This window comes from Ahaetulla prasina, chromosome 2, assembly GCF_028640845.1.
Source record: "Ahaetulla prasina isolate Xishuangbanna chromosome 2, ASM2864084v1, whole genome shotgun sequence".
Classification (NCBI taxonomy): Eukaryota; Metazoa; Chordata; class Lepidosauria; order Squamata; family Colubridae; genus Ahaetulla; species Ahaetulla prasina.
In genome coordinates this window covers 256526935-256546036 of record NC_080540.1, presented here as the reverse complement: position 1 = coordinate 256546036, position 19102 = coordinate 256526935, and the positions used below count along the sequence as shown (strand labels likewise).

At 36.2% G+C, this 19102-nt stretch overlaps 1 protein-coding gene across 8 annotated transcripts in view; it reads right to left on the bottom strand.

The window, feature by feature from the left end:
* The window catches only part of NUDT12 (nudix hydrolase 12), a 68919-nt gene extending 50080 nt beyond the window's left edge, over positions 1–18839 (bottom strand). For 3 of the 8 annotated variants that reach the window (XR_009153221.1, XM_058167051.1, XM_058167052.1), the window contains exon 1: positions 2277–3455. Coding sequence is in view for 2 of the 8 variants with exons in the window: in XM_058167053.1 (XP_058023036.1) it covers positions 3460–3567; positions 4501–4700; positions 9235–9348; positions 14575–14742; positions 15544–16124; positions 17025–17230 (1377 nt within the window). In the remaining 6 variants the exon portion in view is untranslated. Of the gene's footprint in view, positions 1–248; positions 3568–4500; positions 4701–9234; positions 9349–14574; positions 14743–15543; positions 16125–17024; positions 17234–17730; positions 17785–18801 lie in introns of those variants that run through there. The other 5 variants (XR_009153222.1, XM_058167053.1, XR_009153223.1 and 2 more) reach the window with 5 other exon arrangements.
* Positions 18840–19102: the final 263 nt, after the last annotated feature.

The following is a 19102-nucleotide window of genomic DNA, read 5'->3' as shown; positions in this document are numbered from 1 at the left end:
AATGAGACTTCGTCGAAACGTCGCCAAGACACTTCCAATTTTACACGGGAGAAAACCCGAACAACCAAAGACCTATATACAAACACCCGTGAAAACCTCAGAAAACAAATATATATATATGTATATATATATATATATATATATATATATATATATATATGTATGTATGTATGTATGTATGTATGTATGTATGTATGTATGTATATCCACAGTATGTATGTATGTATGTATGTATATCCACAGTATGTATGCAGTTTTTGTGTGTGTACACACACATTTAAGAAATAAAATTTTAAGTAACTCTTATCCTCAGTTGATATGTAGCCTAGAGCTTTGCCTCTATTCAGAATTCAGTGTTATAACTTTAGAATCATATGGCTCCAAGTAATCCTAAAATAAAGAAATTAGCCTATTTTGAGGGGAAAAATATAGAATATTTCTTTATTGGAACAAATCTTGTGAAATTCTATTACAGCAAATGTAGCTGTCATTTTGTTAATAACCTAGAAAATAAATAGATTCATGTAAACATTTACAAAGGCTAAGCATTAAAATCAATTTCATTGATTTAGTACAGCTGTGTTCTGATCACCACACTGGAAAGAACAAAATAATTGTCTGTGATATCATAAAGATTATAAAACACAGTTCAAAACCCTTACCTATCTCATTTTCTTCTTATTTTCTGTATTATCAATACAGAACACTAATAGTAACACATAAAGGTAGCTATAGTTTTTTGATTGATGAAGGAGTAAAGGTGTGTATATTATAATTATTGATCCAAATTACCCACCCACCCCCACATCATAAGCAATGGGAAAGCAACTCACCTATGCAAATTGTATCATCTTCCTATTTTTCTGAAAGGAAGACTTTGCATTCAGAGGAAAGACTAGTCAAATCTTAAGCCTGATTGGCTTGCTCTATTTCTTTATATGTCTATTCTTGTTCCTTAAACTCAGAATCGGATTAAGCTATTTAATTCCTGAGATTATTAAGAATGGCCTACCTTTAATCAGCCTACAAATACCTACTCTCTTTTTCCCTCACGTGTATAGACAGATTCAGAACAGAATAAATTTTCTTCTTGTATTGTTTGAAAATTAATCAAATGTTAATTTTTCAGATATTTAAAGAGATTGAATATTAAGCAGCAGCCAGTTCATACTTGACTGCTACAGTGTAGGGTGTTTTTTTTTTTGCCTGTTATAGTGGGGCATCCATGGAGTTTATCCATTTTGACCCATCCATGGAGGGTCAAAAATGTCTAGATGGGGTCTACAGCTGAAGTGATTTAGCTCTGGCAGATTGTGTCATCTGCCATCTTGATTTTTTTAACTGCTTAATGGACATTCCTGCCTTGGTATAACAGAAGAAAAATAACAATGATCAGGAAATGTTTAAGGCTGGGAAGAAGTGTCAATGAATTTAATGGGGCTTCCTTTCCAGTAATCATGTATAAATTTTCTCTGCCAAGGATTGCTCCTGTGACGTTGTGACTATGACAGTACAACTAATTAAAGGACTGGTGCTCAAAATACAAACACTGCTTAAAAAATAAAAGAATAAATGTTGAAAGAATGGAAGCTGGGACAAGTTTCACTCATACTTTCTCAGTCTTAGGCGGGGTGTCCCACCCCGTTTGAAAAAAGAATGGCATATCAGCATTTTAGAAAGAATACACACAATATGATGGGAGTACAAAGGTTGTGCAAGGTTATAGTCTTTAACATAATAACTGAAGGAATGGAATTAGGGTAGAACAGCCAAACTAAATTGGAAGGGATTGTAACTACTTTCTATGGTATGGAGCAGGGGTGGGTTCTGCTTACCTTTACGACCGGTTTGCAACGGGATCGTGTGTGCGCACTCACTTTGCTCATGCGTGTGCTGAGCTTCTATCGCCTATGATGGCATCCAGGTCGGTGGATACAGCCTCCCGCCGGTTTTACTACCGGTTCTATAGAACCGGTTCGAACTGGGAGCAACCCACCACTGGTATGGAGAAACTATATGATAGTTATGGGGTTTTAAATGGACTGTCTGGAAACAGCTGGGCCCATTCAGCCTAACACAGGAGGATTTTTGATTGGAATTGTATCCAGATTACTTGGGGGGAAAAAAAGACAGCTCAGCTCTCCCATGGGAAAAGTAGGAAAGTCCCAAATTGGCAATCAAAAAAGAAACAGAAATAGAAATAACTGCAGGCTCTACTCTCCAGTTTCTCAAAAAACCCCACATCTCTGTTACCCAGTGACAAAAGGTAATGATACCTGCAGCAGTCAGGGTTAAACCACATTTCCATTTTTTCTCCTTAGTTCCACAGAGAGCATCCTTCATCTCGCAGTACAAAAAGGAAACCAGGTTCATAGCTGCTGGTTAAAACTTGGATTGTGCTGTTTGTTCTACTTCCTGCACTTTTCTTGTTTCAGTGTTGGTCCGCAATACATTTAACTTCAATTTGATATAATTGGACTAGAGGTATTGAGCGAAGAAAATACAGGGAACAACTTTGTTAGTGAACTCTCTACGGAGGCAAAATCTTTTTAATAGATGTCACACAGCTGAAGGGTTTAGGAAGACTTTATTAAAGAGCTCCAGGGGACAAAAAATAAGCCAAAAGTCAGCTTGCTAATTCCAAACTTCTCTCAATTTAAAGTTAATAATATTAATGTAATATTGATGACACATTTAGAACTATTCTTAATCTGATATGTTGGCGCAACGTAGGAACCTGCTTAATGCAAATATATCCAGAAATACCAAATTATAACTTTATAATTTAGTAATGCTAATGGTAATGCTGTGCAAAACACAGAAAGCTTCTTACAAGAATGAGATTTTAGTTCGCACTGGTAATGCAATGTCTATTCTTTTAATAGGATTTTTAAAATATTGTTTTAAGAATTGCATAGTACATTGTTAAGAATATTATGCTGATATATTGACAATTTTGCTGTGTTTAATGAATTAATCATAAAATACTACTTAATATTTTATACCAGGTATCAGAAATCATTTCAAGTGTGCAATTTTATAAGCCCGCTCCCCTCAAAAATTCATATGAGCTTGGGTAACAATATAGCGATTTTGTAAGATTTGGCTTTTGAGATTTTTGGACATTTCTCATTTAAAATTTTAATTACATTAAAAAAAAACTTTGGAGGTCAATGGGTCTAATCAGGCTATCATAGATACTATATGTACAGTGCTTACTAGAACACCCAACTTATTTCCTTATAAAATAAGCTTTTATGAGCCTTTTTATCGAGAAACTAGGCAACATTTGATAAAATTTGTCAAAAGAACTGTAAATATAAAAATTACAGGGAATAATTACATGAGTGTGGGGAATGAAAGAATTGGAAATCTAAAATTACTATTATAATTACATTAAGTTTAATTTATCTTAAAAGATGCAGTTATGATGCAATGCAAATATATAACTTGCTGAATTTAAAGATTAGCATTCATTCCAATCCAGTGTTTTATCAACTGATGAGCAATGGCCTGATGTGGTGGCACAAACATATTTTGGTTCTTTTTGTTGAGAATCTCTATTATCTGAAATGCAAAAAAATAAATAAATAAATAAAAAAATCAGAACAAGAAACTCACCCTACACATTGAAAATCAATGTTTGAAAATCAATTAACTACTAATTGAAAATCAGTAGTTAAGATCAATACCCAACTGTTTTTGATAGAAGACATTTGGCAAAACTCATATCTGTCCTTTACTTCTTATATAGGTAGTGTTTACTAGTTCTGGGATGTTCTACTCTCTCTTTTATTTCTAAAATTGGTGAAGGGAAAACCATAGACTAAAAGCATTAGTCCCTTTTTTGAAACATCAATATAATATTTCACAATATGTTTCAACAAGCTAAATTTCAAAAACAATGTACTGTATATCTGCTAATAATTCTTCACTCTGAACAATTAAAAATGAACAAATGGAAAGCACCCATTAAAACCAGAGAATGTAACTGATCACTCTGCCAGGTCATCAAATTTGGTAATGAAGAAAACAACTAAAGAAAAATATGAAGAAAAACATGGGAGGCAAATCACTTTGTGAAATAATTGTTTTGGTGGTATTTTACCTCATCACTGACAGCCTGAAATATTTTATGGAAATAGAACTCGTCCTAATAAAAATGGTCACCTCATTTATCTGATATCTCCAAGGAGACAATATTGTAAAACTGAATCAGGAAGATCATTACGCTTGGAGTGAAAACCATGTATTTCTAATAGTCTTCAATGCAATGTACCTACACAACTTACTGGAGAGATCTATGGGCTCAACAGAGAAACAATTGCTTGTATCAATTCTTTGACCAACATATAATTTTCAATTTCAGTGTAATCACTGTACAATAAGGAGAGTAAGAAGTTTAATTTGTTTGAGTGAAAAAGCACATCCATATTGTATGCCCTAACCAATGCATTCTGAGGACAATCGATAAGAAAAGGAAATTAAATTGAACTTTACCTGTTCTCTACTGAACCAGCGGGCATCTTCTATTTCAATGTTGTCAACTTTAATTTCGGTAGACACTGCAGCTGCTATGCATCCAATCATTAGGGAGGAGGGCATTGGCCATGGCTGACAAGAGACATACTCAACACGGCCCACTTTAACTCCACTTTCTTCTTCTACTTCCCTTCGAACAGCATTTTCAATTGTCTCACCTAATCAAAGAAAGAATAGAACAGTTAATTGACAAAGCTTAATGCAAAGATTGTTCCTTGTGCTTTAAAGTACCCCAAAAGATATGAAACTTTCTTGAGCAATCATTTGTGGCTATTTAAACATCAGAGCATAAACCATTTTCAACAGAAAAATTCATTCTAAAAAAGCAAAAGAATGTCAAAGCAATGTAAGCGAATAATTTCAAAAGATGTAAACTGGTTGCACGTCTTCGGTCCCCTCCCTGCCAGTGCTTTTACCAATGAGCATATTTTCAAGTCTAATTAAATTATTTCCACAACTTTCCCCCCCAGATTTACTGTACATGGATAATTCATATCCAGCAAGATAAAGAAACTGAATCCACACAGCTCATGGGATCCACTGAAAATGAGAGTAACAGGCCGAGTCTATGAGGGGGAGGGAATACTTGCACCAACAAATGTCTTGCAGCATCTTTGGAATAAGCTTTAATAATTTAAATTTCTAAAGAACAGATCTGTCTTGGAAAAAGATGTGCAAAAATCTTATTAATGGAAATTGTAATAGATTTTTATGCTAATCTTAATTAAAGACTGCTATGAGCTTTCAATTACTTGTTTGGCTTTATAGATTTGAAACCTCATTTTTAATTATCTGAACATCATTTTTCAACAGTTGACACGTGGGATCTTTGCATTTCAAAGCATGCTGACAGCTCCAGCTCAAATAAAGGACGATTGCAAACTGCTTTGAGAATAACAGCTATAAATTGTAATTATGCAAATATTTTAATATTTCTTTAATTTTTAGCTCAGTGCATCTATTAAATTCAAACCAATGAAATGCTTTTAGATACTCATGGACTTCCATTAACGGCACTTTTAATATATAGCAGAACTGAACAATCTTTTTCATGCTGAGAACTAAACTGTCCTACCAAATGATAGACATCGTACAGTCAAAACTTAACATAGCTGAAGGAGGGCAGGGAATCATTTAAATCTAAAAAACCAAAACAAAACAAAAAAACCAACACATTCAAATAAAAAACAACACCAACAGTAGTAGAGTACTTAAAATGGCAGTTTGCAATTGAATTCTGACAGCATGCTATGAAGTTTAATAACATTATATGGGGAAGACTCGGGAAGCTGCATACACTGATATATAGGAAAAACCATCTAGTGATCACAGGATTTTTTTTTAGAGGTTGGTGTTTCCTATACATTTCACCCCCGTTAACTAATAATCCTGGTCCAGGACCTGTCAAAGCAATGCTTATTGCTGGGTACCCTCATGTCCCTCAAGAGCAGTGGATGTATTATTCCATAACCATCTCTCGATGGACCCCACAGCACCATATATGCCTGATATGTCTTTTTAAAGCATCTTCAGCCAAATAATAAATATTTTAGAGATGTGCAAAAAGCTCTATGCATGATCCAGTTCTGAATAGTTCACCTGCCCCCCCATCTGTAATCAGCTACTCTAGTCTGTATTTAGTCTGTACTCTAGTCTGAAACAGAACTGTTTTGTTCCAAAAATGAATCAAAGCACAATAGTTCCAAATTGAGGCAGGGGGCAAAATAAGAGGAGGAAAAGGGCATGGTAAAAGAGCTTTCCTGGCCATGTCACATAGAGATATCTGAAGCAGGAAAGAGAAAGCACTAAGAAGATAGGAGCAGTAGGATGCACCGCATGAAAAGCAGGAACTAGGGCAGGTGGGCAAGGATAGAGAAAATCACTGGCAGGCAAGAAAGTGGGATATTCTGCTTTGGGGGCTGTTCTTTATTGCTATCAGAAAGGGAGAAGCACAGAGTCCAGTGTATTAATAGGAAATTACAAGAGGTGAGGGAGAACATTAGGGAAGGTGCTGGGAAGACTAAGAATGAGATGTCCAGGGAGATATGTTTGGGAAAATTGAGGAGTCCTTCTTGCCCTGCAAAAATTACTGTTATATGCCACAGATTAATATGTTGGTATGTTTCAGATTAAACCCAGAATGAATAAAATATTCTGGATTTTACTACTACCAAGTTGCAGCAAATCTGAAACAGTTCAACAGAATTTTTATATTTGTTATTTCAAGAGCAAAACAAAGAGACTAAAAGCCATATAAAATCAAGATAAGCATCATTTCTGAAATTCGTCAGACCCTAGAAATAGCACCATATATTCTGACAACAATCCATAGCTAAAATTATTTCCTGACATTTTTTCATCATTAAATCTCCCAATAGGAATATTTGAGTATTTGGAAGGACTTGTCTCCCAATGAATACCATATTCAAACAGCAACAACCACAACCACAACCACAACAAAACCTCCCTAAAATTCCAGTCCTATCTACTGTACTAAAGTATGTTTCTCAAACTTGGCAGAATTCTGGAAGTTGAATTACATATATATTAAAGTGGCTAAATTAAAAAAACAACCACCACTGAGGTAAAAGATATTACTGGCCCATGTTCTGCAACTCTCAACTGGTCAAATAAATAAATGAATAACTAACTAATTAACCAACCAACCAACTAACTGACTAAAGCATGCCCATCAAACTTATTTTGGTCTTATTCAAATTTAAAAAGTTGCTAGACATAAAAGAGTAATATATTTCCAAAATTGCTTTGTTCTCTTACCTATCCTCAAGTCCTATTCAGTGAGCAGGAGGCTATTTTGACTCCTCTGATGAATCTATCCAAGGCACAATTAAATATGATTTCTGTTTTTGTGCTTTCTGGATGAAAGAATGTTAATTATCTTCCCTGCAAACCAGTTTTATTCATTTTTATTTGAATCTGCATATTACCAAACTTCTGCCACACTGTTCTTGTCTTATCCCCAAGAGATCCAAATCTTGCTTCCCAATTAGAACCAGATACTATCAATACGGAGAAATATTTCTTATTTATTCCTCTGCAGGGAATACAAGAGAAAAGAGAAAAACTGCCAAGAAAGCTGCTATGAAATTATTCAGTGGCTGAACTTGAATAATATAATGAAATATGAGCTTAAAAACATTTTCAAAGGATTTCTCAAATATAGTACCTACCTTAAAATTTCAGGTGTCGATATGCAAGAGGAGATGACATACTGATGTACGAATTCCTTACTCAATTTACCTAAATTGACAAATGTTATTTGACAATTGATGTTGTCTCTAAAAAGCTGCCTTTGCTCTAAGTTGAATTGGAATTTACCATCAGCTAATTAGCAGATGACCACAAATTGACTTAACTCAGATGCTTTAGGAATCCCTGTTCAAATGACTAGCGATCCCAACCATGTTCATATAATTAACGCCCAAACATTATCTCCCTATTTTTCAACTGTAATTTATACTACTTGCATTTCATTTCATCCTGTATTCTTCTAACTTGAATTCTTGAATTTCTAACTTGAAAGGAAGTACTGAAGAGTGACCCAGATTCTAGTCCATCCACAACCATGGACTCTCATATAGGTAATTGGTGGCCTGTCATCTTCCTTAGCCAAGGTCACCCTGTGAAATGAAGACTATGTTATGTTACCTTGCGTTCCTGAATGAAGGTAAAGAAGGAATCCCTATGGGTTTTACTCTGCTAGTCTTAGCTGACCTTAGGTGATGGTTCTTATCTCTGTTTCTTTAAGCCATTGAGCCAGCACTGTCCAAAGACATTTCCACAGCATTGGCTAGCATGACATCACGCCATAGTGCAAAGCGTATGGTGAAACACCGAGCCATTGTTATCTTCCCATCAGAGTGTTAACTATTTAACTACTTGTATACACGTTTTTGAATTGCTAAGTTGGCAGGGGCTGAGACAAGTGAGGGGAGCTCATTCAATCACGTGATGGCAGGATTCGAACCACTGAAGTATAGACCTGTGATGGTGAACCTATGGCATGCGTACCACAGGTGGCACACAGAGCCCTCTCTGAGGGTGCCCCAACCCAGCTCCACTGCGCATGTGCGTGCACCTCCTGCTGGCCAGCTAGACTTCAGGTCTCTGCTGTGCATGCGAGGGGGGGGCAGGGTGCATGTGGAGGACACAAGCATGCATGTGCGGGGTGCATGCACAGGGGGTACAGCCCCAAAACGGGGCATGGGGGAAGCCTTGTGCGGCACCCTCACGGCCCGTTTTGGGCCTGGAAAGCATCTTGCACCAACCTGGAAGCCAAAACTGGGCATAGGAGGGCTGCTCAAGCCCCCCCCACCCCCCATCCCGTTTTGGGCCTGGAAAGCCTTGTGCACCAACCTGGAAGGCAAGATGGGACCCAGGGAGGGCTGGGGTGCAGGCATGCACTAAGATGAACACACATGCGTGGGGGAAGCACATACCTGCAGAGAGGTGGGGCACATGCACAGGGGGTGCTCACCTTGCATTTTGGAGATTTGGCACTTCAGTCATTTTTCAGGAGCAGAAATGGTAATATGCTTTTGTCAAAGAAGGTGCTATTTACAAATCAGTTCAATACTGTGCCCCTATTGTCGCCCCGCCCGTCCCGCCCGCAAAAAAAAGAAGCAGCAGCAAAAAAAGTTTTAAAACAGTATACATGTAAAGAAAACATACCAGGCTCTACAAATCCAGCAAGGCAAGTGAACATGCCTGGGGGAAATCTTTTTTTTCTTCCCAAAAGGCAATGGTTGCCTTCTGGATGAATAACTTGCATTATTACTACAGGATCTGAAACAGAAATTAAGCAGAGGCATAAATATTTAAATCCCTTTTACAAAAAGCAGCAAGAAGCATAAGTCTATCCGTTCTTATTTAGCATTGCTATCTCCTTTCACTGCTTGAAACCCAGTTCTCACAAGAAGCCCTCCTGCAAACTCACTGCAGGATTCATGTTTTTTTTTTTTAACATCGATGCCTTCTGGAAACCTAGGCCAAAAGCAAGACTCAGGAGGTAAATTGCCTGTGTCTGCTGCATGATTTTGATAAAAACACTGGAATAAGTGACCAGAGTTATATACATCAGTAATTTTATCAGCAGGAATTTTTACTTCCCGCACCTTCCAGTTATTGATGAATTGTTTGGTGGTAATGTTTTGATTTCCCAATGCAATGTTTAAAAGACAGTAAGACTAGTTAGTATAGTGTAATTTGTAATTTTCCTTTAATTATAATTTTAAACAGACCAGTCTTTGGACATTAATTATTGAAGCAAAAAGGCAATGGTATTGAAGCAAATGTAAATGGTCTGTTAATAATAAAAAGAAGAAAATAATTGAAAAATATGACACCCTGATTGTTTCTACTGGTATAGACAGAAACACAACAGATTTGGTAGAATCTAAGAACAACTGGCTGGAAACACACAACTGAAATCAGAGCTGCTGCACTTCTATTACTGTAGCCCTTTCAGGAATATTATTTTCTAAAACAGGCTAAATATAACAGCTCTGCAATGTATGATAATTTTTTTTCTCCTTGGTTCTTTCCATTCTGTATTCTTTCCACTTTTTCATCTCTTCTTCTAACAATCTTTTTCCACAATCTTAATACCTGCATTTGCTACATTGTCCTGTCTCTTTTGTCAGGTTTTGACATTTTCATTCAGAAAGATGTCCTTCAAAAAAAAATTAAAAATGAGATTTCAACCAGTGATTCCCATATAGACCATTCCTTTTGTCCCCTCTTTCTTCTGCCTCTCTGTAGGATTTGCAAGTGGGTAAAAGAAAACAGACAAAAGGTATGGTAAAAAAATGTGATGTAAGATGTGATGGTTACTCTGTCTCAGAACTTGCATTTTTAATGATTTTTTTAAAAGTATAGATACACAATCCAGTTCCTTCATATTTTTATATTCAATATTCTTGTTTCATTCCCCACCCTTTTGTTGGCTTCTCATCTTATTCTCTCAAAATGACAGATATGACAATCCCATTAAGTAAATATGCTTCAAAGACTGATGACCTGTGGCAAATTTATATGCTGCAAAGTATTGAGCAGGAGTTTCAAATTTTGCTGACTACTTGTTTTGTTAAAGAAATTTTACTGGAATTACCAACTGTTGGCTCAGCGATCTGGTATATCTCATCCTGATCACATTTTTTAAAGTTCTCACTCCTACTTTCAACTAGCTCGTAGGAAATGTAAGGAGTGTGCATCAACCAAGATCCAAAAGGAAAATAAAAAGATAAGAAACACATATATAATACACTTGGAGAATGAGGTGAAAAAGTTAACAAAAATTAAACAGGAAATTAACAGTAAGCAGCTATGTAAAACTGATCTAAATAAAAATACAAATGAATCTTTTAAAATGACATGCAAATAAATATATAAGGATGAAAACAAGCAAGGATATACAGTATATAGTGGAACAATTATTTAAATACTTTAAACTTGGTTATATCTGAAGGAGAAAGAATGCAAAATCTCTAGAGACAACATAGTGGTAATATTTACTCAGAATAGTAAGTCCGATGTACTTTATTGCTTTGCCATCAGCATCCATAGAAAGGGTGGGGAGGGGAATAAAATTGGCAAGGAAGCTGAAATGTAAATTGGCCCCTTGTGTATATACATCACACATACAGATATGTATTTCTTTAGCTTGCCTTTTTTGACCTCTATCGTCTGACTGCAGATTCCACTGTGTCTTTACTCTCAAATGAATCCTTCTTCTATAATAATGTGGCTAAACACATTTTTAAAATGTTCGCTTTTAGACATCTGAATGCTTGATCTTACATTTAGTCCACCCATAACCCAGGACACATGAGGCAACCTTGTAATCCCGAGATGTTTGCAAGCATAAAGCAATCTTGTTTTTCAACTATAGAGGAAAACATTGCAGAGTATTTTTATGATGGCAGAAGGGTTGAAGTGACATATGAGTTTACTCATCAGTGCAGTGGTGGGTTGCTACCGATTCAGGCGAACCGGTAGCGGCGGGAGGTTCCGCCTACCTGCCCGGATGCTTTTGCACATGTGCAGAAGCGACGCAAATGCAAGCACATCCACAAGTGAACCAGTAGCGAAGGGTTTTGAAACCCGCCCCTACATCAGTGTGCAATTTATTAACTATAGGTTACATCAGCCAACTAACTTAGCTTATCCATATGCACATACAATACTAATAAAAAAGGAGAATCTAATTTTAATGATGTCTATTGCCTTATTTTTGTATTTGCAAATATTTATGGAAAATATACAAAAACTATATGGTTTGTAGCTTGTTTAAGTTGGATGAAAGAATGGGCTTTTCGAAAAATAAAGGAATCTTAGAATTGGAAGTGTGGCATGGTTTTTTATGGTACATTAAAGTTAATATAGTTTTTAGAAATTACTATGTAAGAAGTGCCATATTTAATGTATGAAAGTAATATAAACGCAAGTTTTGCCCAAAGATACGTTTATTAACCTCAGCAAAAGCAGCATTCTTTTGTAGAGAAATTGCTAATATATCAAGATCGATAAATACAGAATAGAAAGACTGAGAAGACAAGAACTGGAGTCAAGAGAGCAATTGACTGGAGAAGGAAATTGTTTTCAGTGTTTTTTATCTACATAGTTAAAAGAAAGGTTTAATATGTATAAAAAGACAATTGGAAAAATATAAATAATTTGAAGTTTGGCTATCCACAAATGATGAACATATAATAGCAAAAATGTATCAATTTTTATTAAGATTTGAAACAGAAGAACAAGTTAAAATTTTCATGATAAAATGGATATTAATTTTGGCTATAATACAGAAGTAGGCACCTGGTAGAGAATGTGGGAAACTGGTATTAAATTTACAATATATCATAATTTAAGAAAAAAATATAAAATATTTATCATTGAGGTATGATACCAGATAAATTATCAAAAATGTATAAAGATAATGTTGGTTATATGAAAAACACAAGAAAACATTTCAAGCATGGTGGATTTGTGAGAAAGCTAAGAAATTTTGGATATAAATTAACACACTGAGCAAAGGGTTTATCTATTAATAAGTATAATAATAAAATTAAAGATTAATATTGTAAATCAACCAGAATTCTTTGTTGGCACTTCCAACAAAGCTTAACAAAAGCAGAAGTAGCCGCATTCCACTTCAGCAACAGGTACGCAAATTATCAGCCTTCAATGAAGTTCTGGAATTGCATTTTATAATGTAATGATTCTCCAAAGTACCTGGGGTCAGTGGTGAAGTCTGAATCTGTTTGCTACCGGTTCACTGGCAGTGCATGTGTGCTGCGTGCCAAGCATGCACATGCACAGTTCACACCAAATGTTTGCTGCACGCGCATGCACAATACACACCAAAAGGAGGCTTGGGAAAGTAAGAAGAACAGCGGGGTATGTGTGTGTGAAATAAGCTGTGGTGTGTGATCTTGGGAACATTTTTTACTACCAGTTCGGGCAAATAGGTAGTAAAAAATGCTTTAAAAAGGTAAAAAAAAGGTTCCGACGATCACAAGTGTGCCGCTTTTCAATTTTTATAGATGTTTTTTCCTGATGTTACCGGAAGGTTAGTGATCTGTCCAATGTTACCCCCAGGCAGGGGTGAAATGCTATAAACCGGTAGTAAAAATGCTACTGGTTTACTACCGACTCGGTAGTAAAAAAATGCTTCAAAAATTAAAAAAAGTTTTGGCGATCGTGCATTGCTCAGCTGATTATTGGAACTGTTTTTTTACTACCGGTTTGGTGAACCAGTAGTATTTTTTCTACCGGTTTGTAGCATTTGACCCCTGCCTGGGGGTAACATTGGACAGATCACTAACCTTCCGGTAACATTAGGAAAAACATCTATAAAAATTGAAAAGCCACAACAATTTACTGAACAGACTGGCAGGAACACCTATGAAAAACAACAATGGCTTTGGTTTATTCCACAGCTGAATATTGTGCCAACATGTGACTTAACAGCTCCCACACCCAAATGATTGATGTCCAACTCCACAGATAACATGTATCTTTTCTGCACATTGCATCCCATTCCTTAGCAAAACCTTCCCACCCCACATGGTGGGGTCCAAGAGGCTGAACAACAAGGCCCTCCCAATTCACCAGGACAATGAACAGCCCATCACAAGATTGAAATCCCGTAGGCCAGCTTGGAGAACACTATTCATTTAACATCAATCCAGTTTAAACCCTGTGAATGCCTGGAGAAAGGAATGATCCAAGGTGACTTCATGTAACCTGATCATTAGTCATCCCTCTACAAAACTATCTGGTTTTGACTTGCCTTGCTTTGTCTGATCAAAACTGAACAAAATTAAGTGTGATACTGGAAAAAGTGCCTCTGCCTTGTATCAGTAGGGATGGAAAAATTCCCCTTGTTGTGATTGTGGTGCTGATTTGCCAACTATTAAAACATATTTTGCAAGTTTGTCCACAATGTATACTCTCCGATTCCCTAGAAGATCTGCATGAAGCAATGCCAAAGGCGATTGAATTGGACATCCGGTTATAAGGCCACTGCCATACCCTCGAAGTTTTACTTATACCTTCATAAATATGAGTCAGTTGTCAAGCATCTGAATTTTAAACATATGACCATGGGGATGCCATATGATTGTGAGTGTGAAAAACAATCATACTTCACTTTTTTCAGTAAAGTTGTAACTTTGAACTGTCGTTAAATGAACTGTTGTAAGTCAAGGGCTACCTGTAATTATGTGGACTGTGTATATATGTTTACTTGTCTTCTGTCATGATCTCATCATACACTAAATAATAATAATGGAAGTGTTTTTAAAAAATCAAGGGTTTTTAAAACATCAACCATTTCACATGGTTGTTCCACCTGTTGACCTGCAGCTGTGTTATGCCATACATACGGCTGTAATTTTTAGTTTAATGGGTGAATTCAGAGACAAATCAGAATTCATATTGCTACATATTACTCTGATTTTTCTTACTGCCATTAGCAAAGAAATAGCAACATGCTAGCAATTCTCTTACCAACTCTTGGGAAGCATGTATTATGAATTCCCTGATGGCTGGGGCAGTCTTTTTTTAAGCACAATTTCCTGTAGCCTCCATCTTCTAATTTAGTTGCACTGCCACATGTTGGGCAAAATTGATACCGGTTATCCCATGCTAGCACAGATCTAGCCTGAGCGATGATTCCTAAAAATGGTCATATAAAACATTTGGTCAATGCCTAACTTCTTTTCTGCAGATACCACAACACCAACTTTCCAATGTATCATTAAAACCAATGCAAAAATTAGCTTTTAACAGTTTGTATACTGTTCAGAAGATTTTTTTCGTCATTACCTTTATATTTGTGATATTTCAGAACATTGAAATGGTCTTAAATAATAGCATGCTAAAAGTTATCAACAGATTGTTCTGTAACCAGAACAATTCTCTAACATCCAGCTATTAACAAAAACATAATCCTAAACCATAAGAAAAAAATAAAAGGAATTTAATGAAAAAGGAAACGAGACAAGAAAGGCAAACGATTTCTCTAAATAGATTATCAATGTCTAATTTGTAGACTTGCAAATATATTAGAAATTAAGACACTCTATTACAGCAGAGTGTAATAATCACATAGAAATGACATGAGATAACATGAGCTAATACTTGTTATAGATCAGGGGTATCAAACTCATGTCATTATGGCGGCATCACATGACGTATCTGGACTTTTTTCCGCTTCGCTAAACCGGGCATGGGTGTGGCCAGCACGTGATGCATCTAGCTCACGAGCCACAAGTTTGACAGCCCTGTTATAGATAGTTCAGCTACAACCAACTAAGGATGTAGATCAGAATCCCTTAAATCCTAAGTCAAAGCAGGGATTTTTAGACTGATTTTGCACAAAGTAAAGTGAAATACCTACAAAGTGACCCAACTTGTATTAGGAATGTTACAAAAGACTTTCTTTACTTCTGTCCCACTACATAAGCAGAACCTTACCAGCTTCATTTTCAGATAATTGCAACAGTGCAGGCATTGGTGGATGAAGAAAGTAACAATCAGGATGCTCTTGTAAAAAACTATTAGCCGCTGTAGCATCTATACTAAGTGCAAACCAGGTAATTAGGCCATTCTCATCTTCTTTGCCTGCATTTGAATCGTTTGCATTTATTCTTTGAGGTTCCACTCCCATAAAAATTGTAGTGATAGTTTTAGTCTGCTCCAGATATCTCTTTATATCCTTATAGAAAAATTTACAAAGCTTAACCTTTGGATATTGGAAACTACGTTCACCATCATCTGATGTAACTAAAGGATTTAAATTTGAAAAAATGATATATATGGTTGTTGGTTCCTTCTGTTTCATGCTCAGCCACTTTGAATCTACTCTCTTCTCACTCTTCCTATCCAAAAATGTCCTGCAAAAATAATGCTCCTGTTCTTTGACTTGATAAGTGAAGAAAAATGGCTCCAATCCACCTTCCACATTAGCTAATAAATTAGCTATGTTTTTATAGCCCCAAAATCTAGCAATATCCAATGCAGTCTGGTTTGAAGTATTCGTTCTGAACCTGTCACACCTTTAGAACAAAAAAAAATTCAAAAGTTACTTTGTGGTAACATTTTCAGACAGAATGTCATATGATATCAGGTAACATACAAATATCCTAATCTCATGGTGATGTAATATCAACACTGAACACAGTAAAGTACATCATGGCCCAGTTAGGATTTTGAACTACCACACCTTTTCACTGCAGAACATATATATATATTGAGCAGAGATAAAACAACAGTTAGGGAAAAGGAATGAAATGCGAATGAAAGAAAGCAAAAACACAACTCAGTCCTTAGAAAGTAGAAAGCAAGACAAAGTAGCTGAAAATAATTCTGACAGTCTTTCAAAACTATTGTTAACTCTTTGAAGTAAGCCAGGTCAACAATTAGACATGATAAGAATTCCAGGAATTCTATTTTATTGTTATAGTAACAATACTATAGTATCGAAACCTTCGAAGTATGCCAGAGTTTCTTTTCACTCCATTTTATAACAAACAGAATCAAGATGCAGTTAGTTTGGGTTTCTTTATCACACTTTCCACTTTCCTAGGACTCAATTCTATGTAAACTCAGGTTCACAGCACTTAGTCATGATCTTGAACCAGTCACTATCTCAGCTTACTTCACACTATTGCCTATGTTAATAAAATGAGACAAATAAAATAACCCAGTGTGCATTGCCTTGAATTCCCAGTGAAAAGACAAAATACACGTTTTCTTTTTCATTTTCTTTTTCATGCATTTCAAATGCATTTTAGCTGCATTTAATGTAATTTTTTCTTTGCTCATTTTAACTGTGTGAATCTAAATGAATGTATTACTGCTCTAGCAAATAGAATCACCTCCACAGAGTAGGAATTTTCAAAAAGGCGGTAACTTTAGACAAGTTGAACAATGTTATTTTTCTTTTTTTTTCTTACCCCTTATCAAGAAGAACCCGCACAGTGTCAAAGTGACCATTTCTAGTCGCATACATTAGGGCTGTCCAACCATTCCTAGCAGTTTCATTGATAAGAGAAGGAGAATGATCCAGAAGTGCTGTAAGTCTGGCTTTGTTTCCATCAGCAGCAAGCTGGTGAAGCTCAGAAATCAGTTGCTTTTTTGGATTTCCTTCACTATCCTCCATTATCTGTTTGATTAAAAAGGTAATACAAAGGCTGAAAAACTGGATCAAATCACATTATATTGATCTGATTTCACATTTATAGCGTAACCAAATTCAAAAGACAATAGACATAGCCTATAAATAATTCAACAAAACAAGAGGCTACATGGAAAATAATTCAAAGTGATTCTTCTGGAATAAAGCTTGCTACTTAATGAACAATAAATAAAAGTCTAACAAAAGCAGAGTTGAAAAGTACCATTTGCAGTTATCACTTCTCTTCTTGTAGAGGCTGCTAATTTGGACTAAAGATTTTTATGAATTCTTGGTTGTTACCATACTTCTATCAAAGACAAATCCCTTCTCTTGCCAGCTGTTAACTCCATGATGTTAGCTGTCATAGTCATAATGGCTGCTCTATGCATAACTTACTAATGCAGATATAACATACTAGGACCTCATATTTCACATGGCTTAATCAGATGTAATAAAAATCTTATTGCTACTTCTCTGGGACTCACATTGAAAACTTGTTTTCCTCAGCACATTCAAACATCAAAATGCTTTATTCTGCTCTGCAGGAATAACAGATGCATTATTGAGATTGTTTTTGAAATTCCTTAGATTTTAAAACAGTTAGTATTGGAAAAAATTCAGTAGCATACAAAATGATTTTATAGAATGTGCTTGATGTAGAATAGAATATAACTTTTTTATTGGCCAAGTGTGATTGGACACACAAGGAATTTGTCTTGGTGCATATGCTCTCAGTGTACATAAAAAAAAAGATAATGCTTCTTAAGCATTAATAATAGAACCAGTTTTGTTTGGTGGTTAAGGTACTAGACTGGGAACAAGGAGTCTTGAGTACAAATCCTGTCTTAGCCACGGATGCCAAGCAGGTGGCTTTGAGCTAATCACTCACTCTCAGTCCTAAAGGAGCAGTGACAGATCAATTCCAAAATCCTTGCCTAGGTTACAAAACTGATTCAAAGGCACCTCCCCCACTCCAACAACCTTGTATTTTGTGTCTGAAAATACACCCCACAAGGACTCAGTCCTCAAACAAATGAGGGCCTTATTTCATATGCGCCAGGCAGGCTTCTAGAGAGTTTATTTGCCAGGCAAGGAGACAGACTCGGATTAAAAACCTCAATTCAAATGTTCTTGGCTACAATAAGGGAGAGAATTGCAGTTGCCTCCAAGCCTACATCCTTAAGATTTCCTGGTGGCTTCCCATCCCAGTTCGATCCTTAAGTTTTTCCAGGACAAACGAGGGTCTATAGCCCATTTCCAATCCAGAAATTGGAACTTGTATATCAGCCCGACATTTGTACTTTTCCTGTCTGAAACAATATTGGATTTCTCTCTGTAACTTTAAGAAGCTTTGCCTTTTTCCATCCACACTGGGAAATGGACGCCTGGTAAAGGCTTTTGCCTGCAGGCTCAGACTTGGGTTCGTTTCAACGGACGATGAAGATGATCTACGGAACTAAGGGGGAGGGGAGTGCGGTTAAGCCCAGCAAAGGAGGCGAAAAAAAAAAAAAACCAGCCCAAGGAAGATAAACGTTCCTCGAAGACTTTCCGTTTACCTCTAGTCCGCTGCGGTTACCTGCGCGGCGTCCTTCTGTTGACGCATCGAGCGTCAAGCGTTGCATCTTGGGAATTGTAGTTTCTTGCTCAGAGAGAGCCGTTCAGCAGTATTTTAAATAGTCCTCTTTCAAAGTCGGTCGCCCGCAGGCAGACGCTTTTAGTGTGCTTGGCCTCACTTTAACAAAATAAAATAAAATAAAATATAAAAAGAATAATAATAAAATAAAATGATAAAATAAAAATAATAAAATAAAATAAAATAAAATAATTAGGTTTCATTTAAAGAGTTGTCCCAGGACA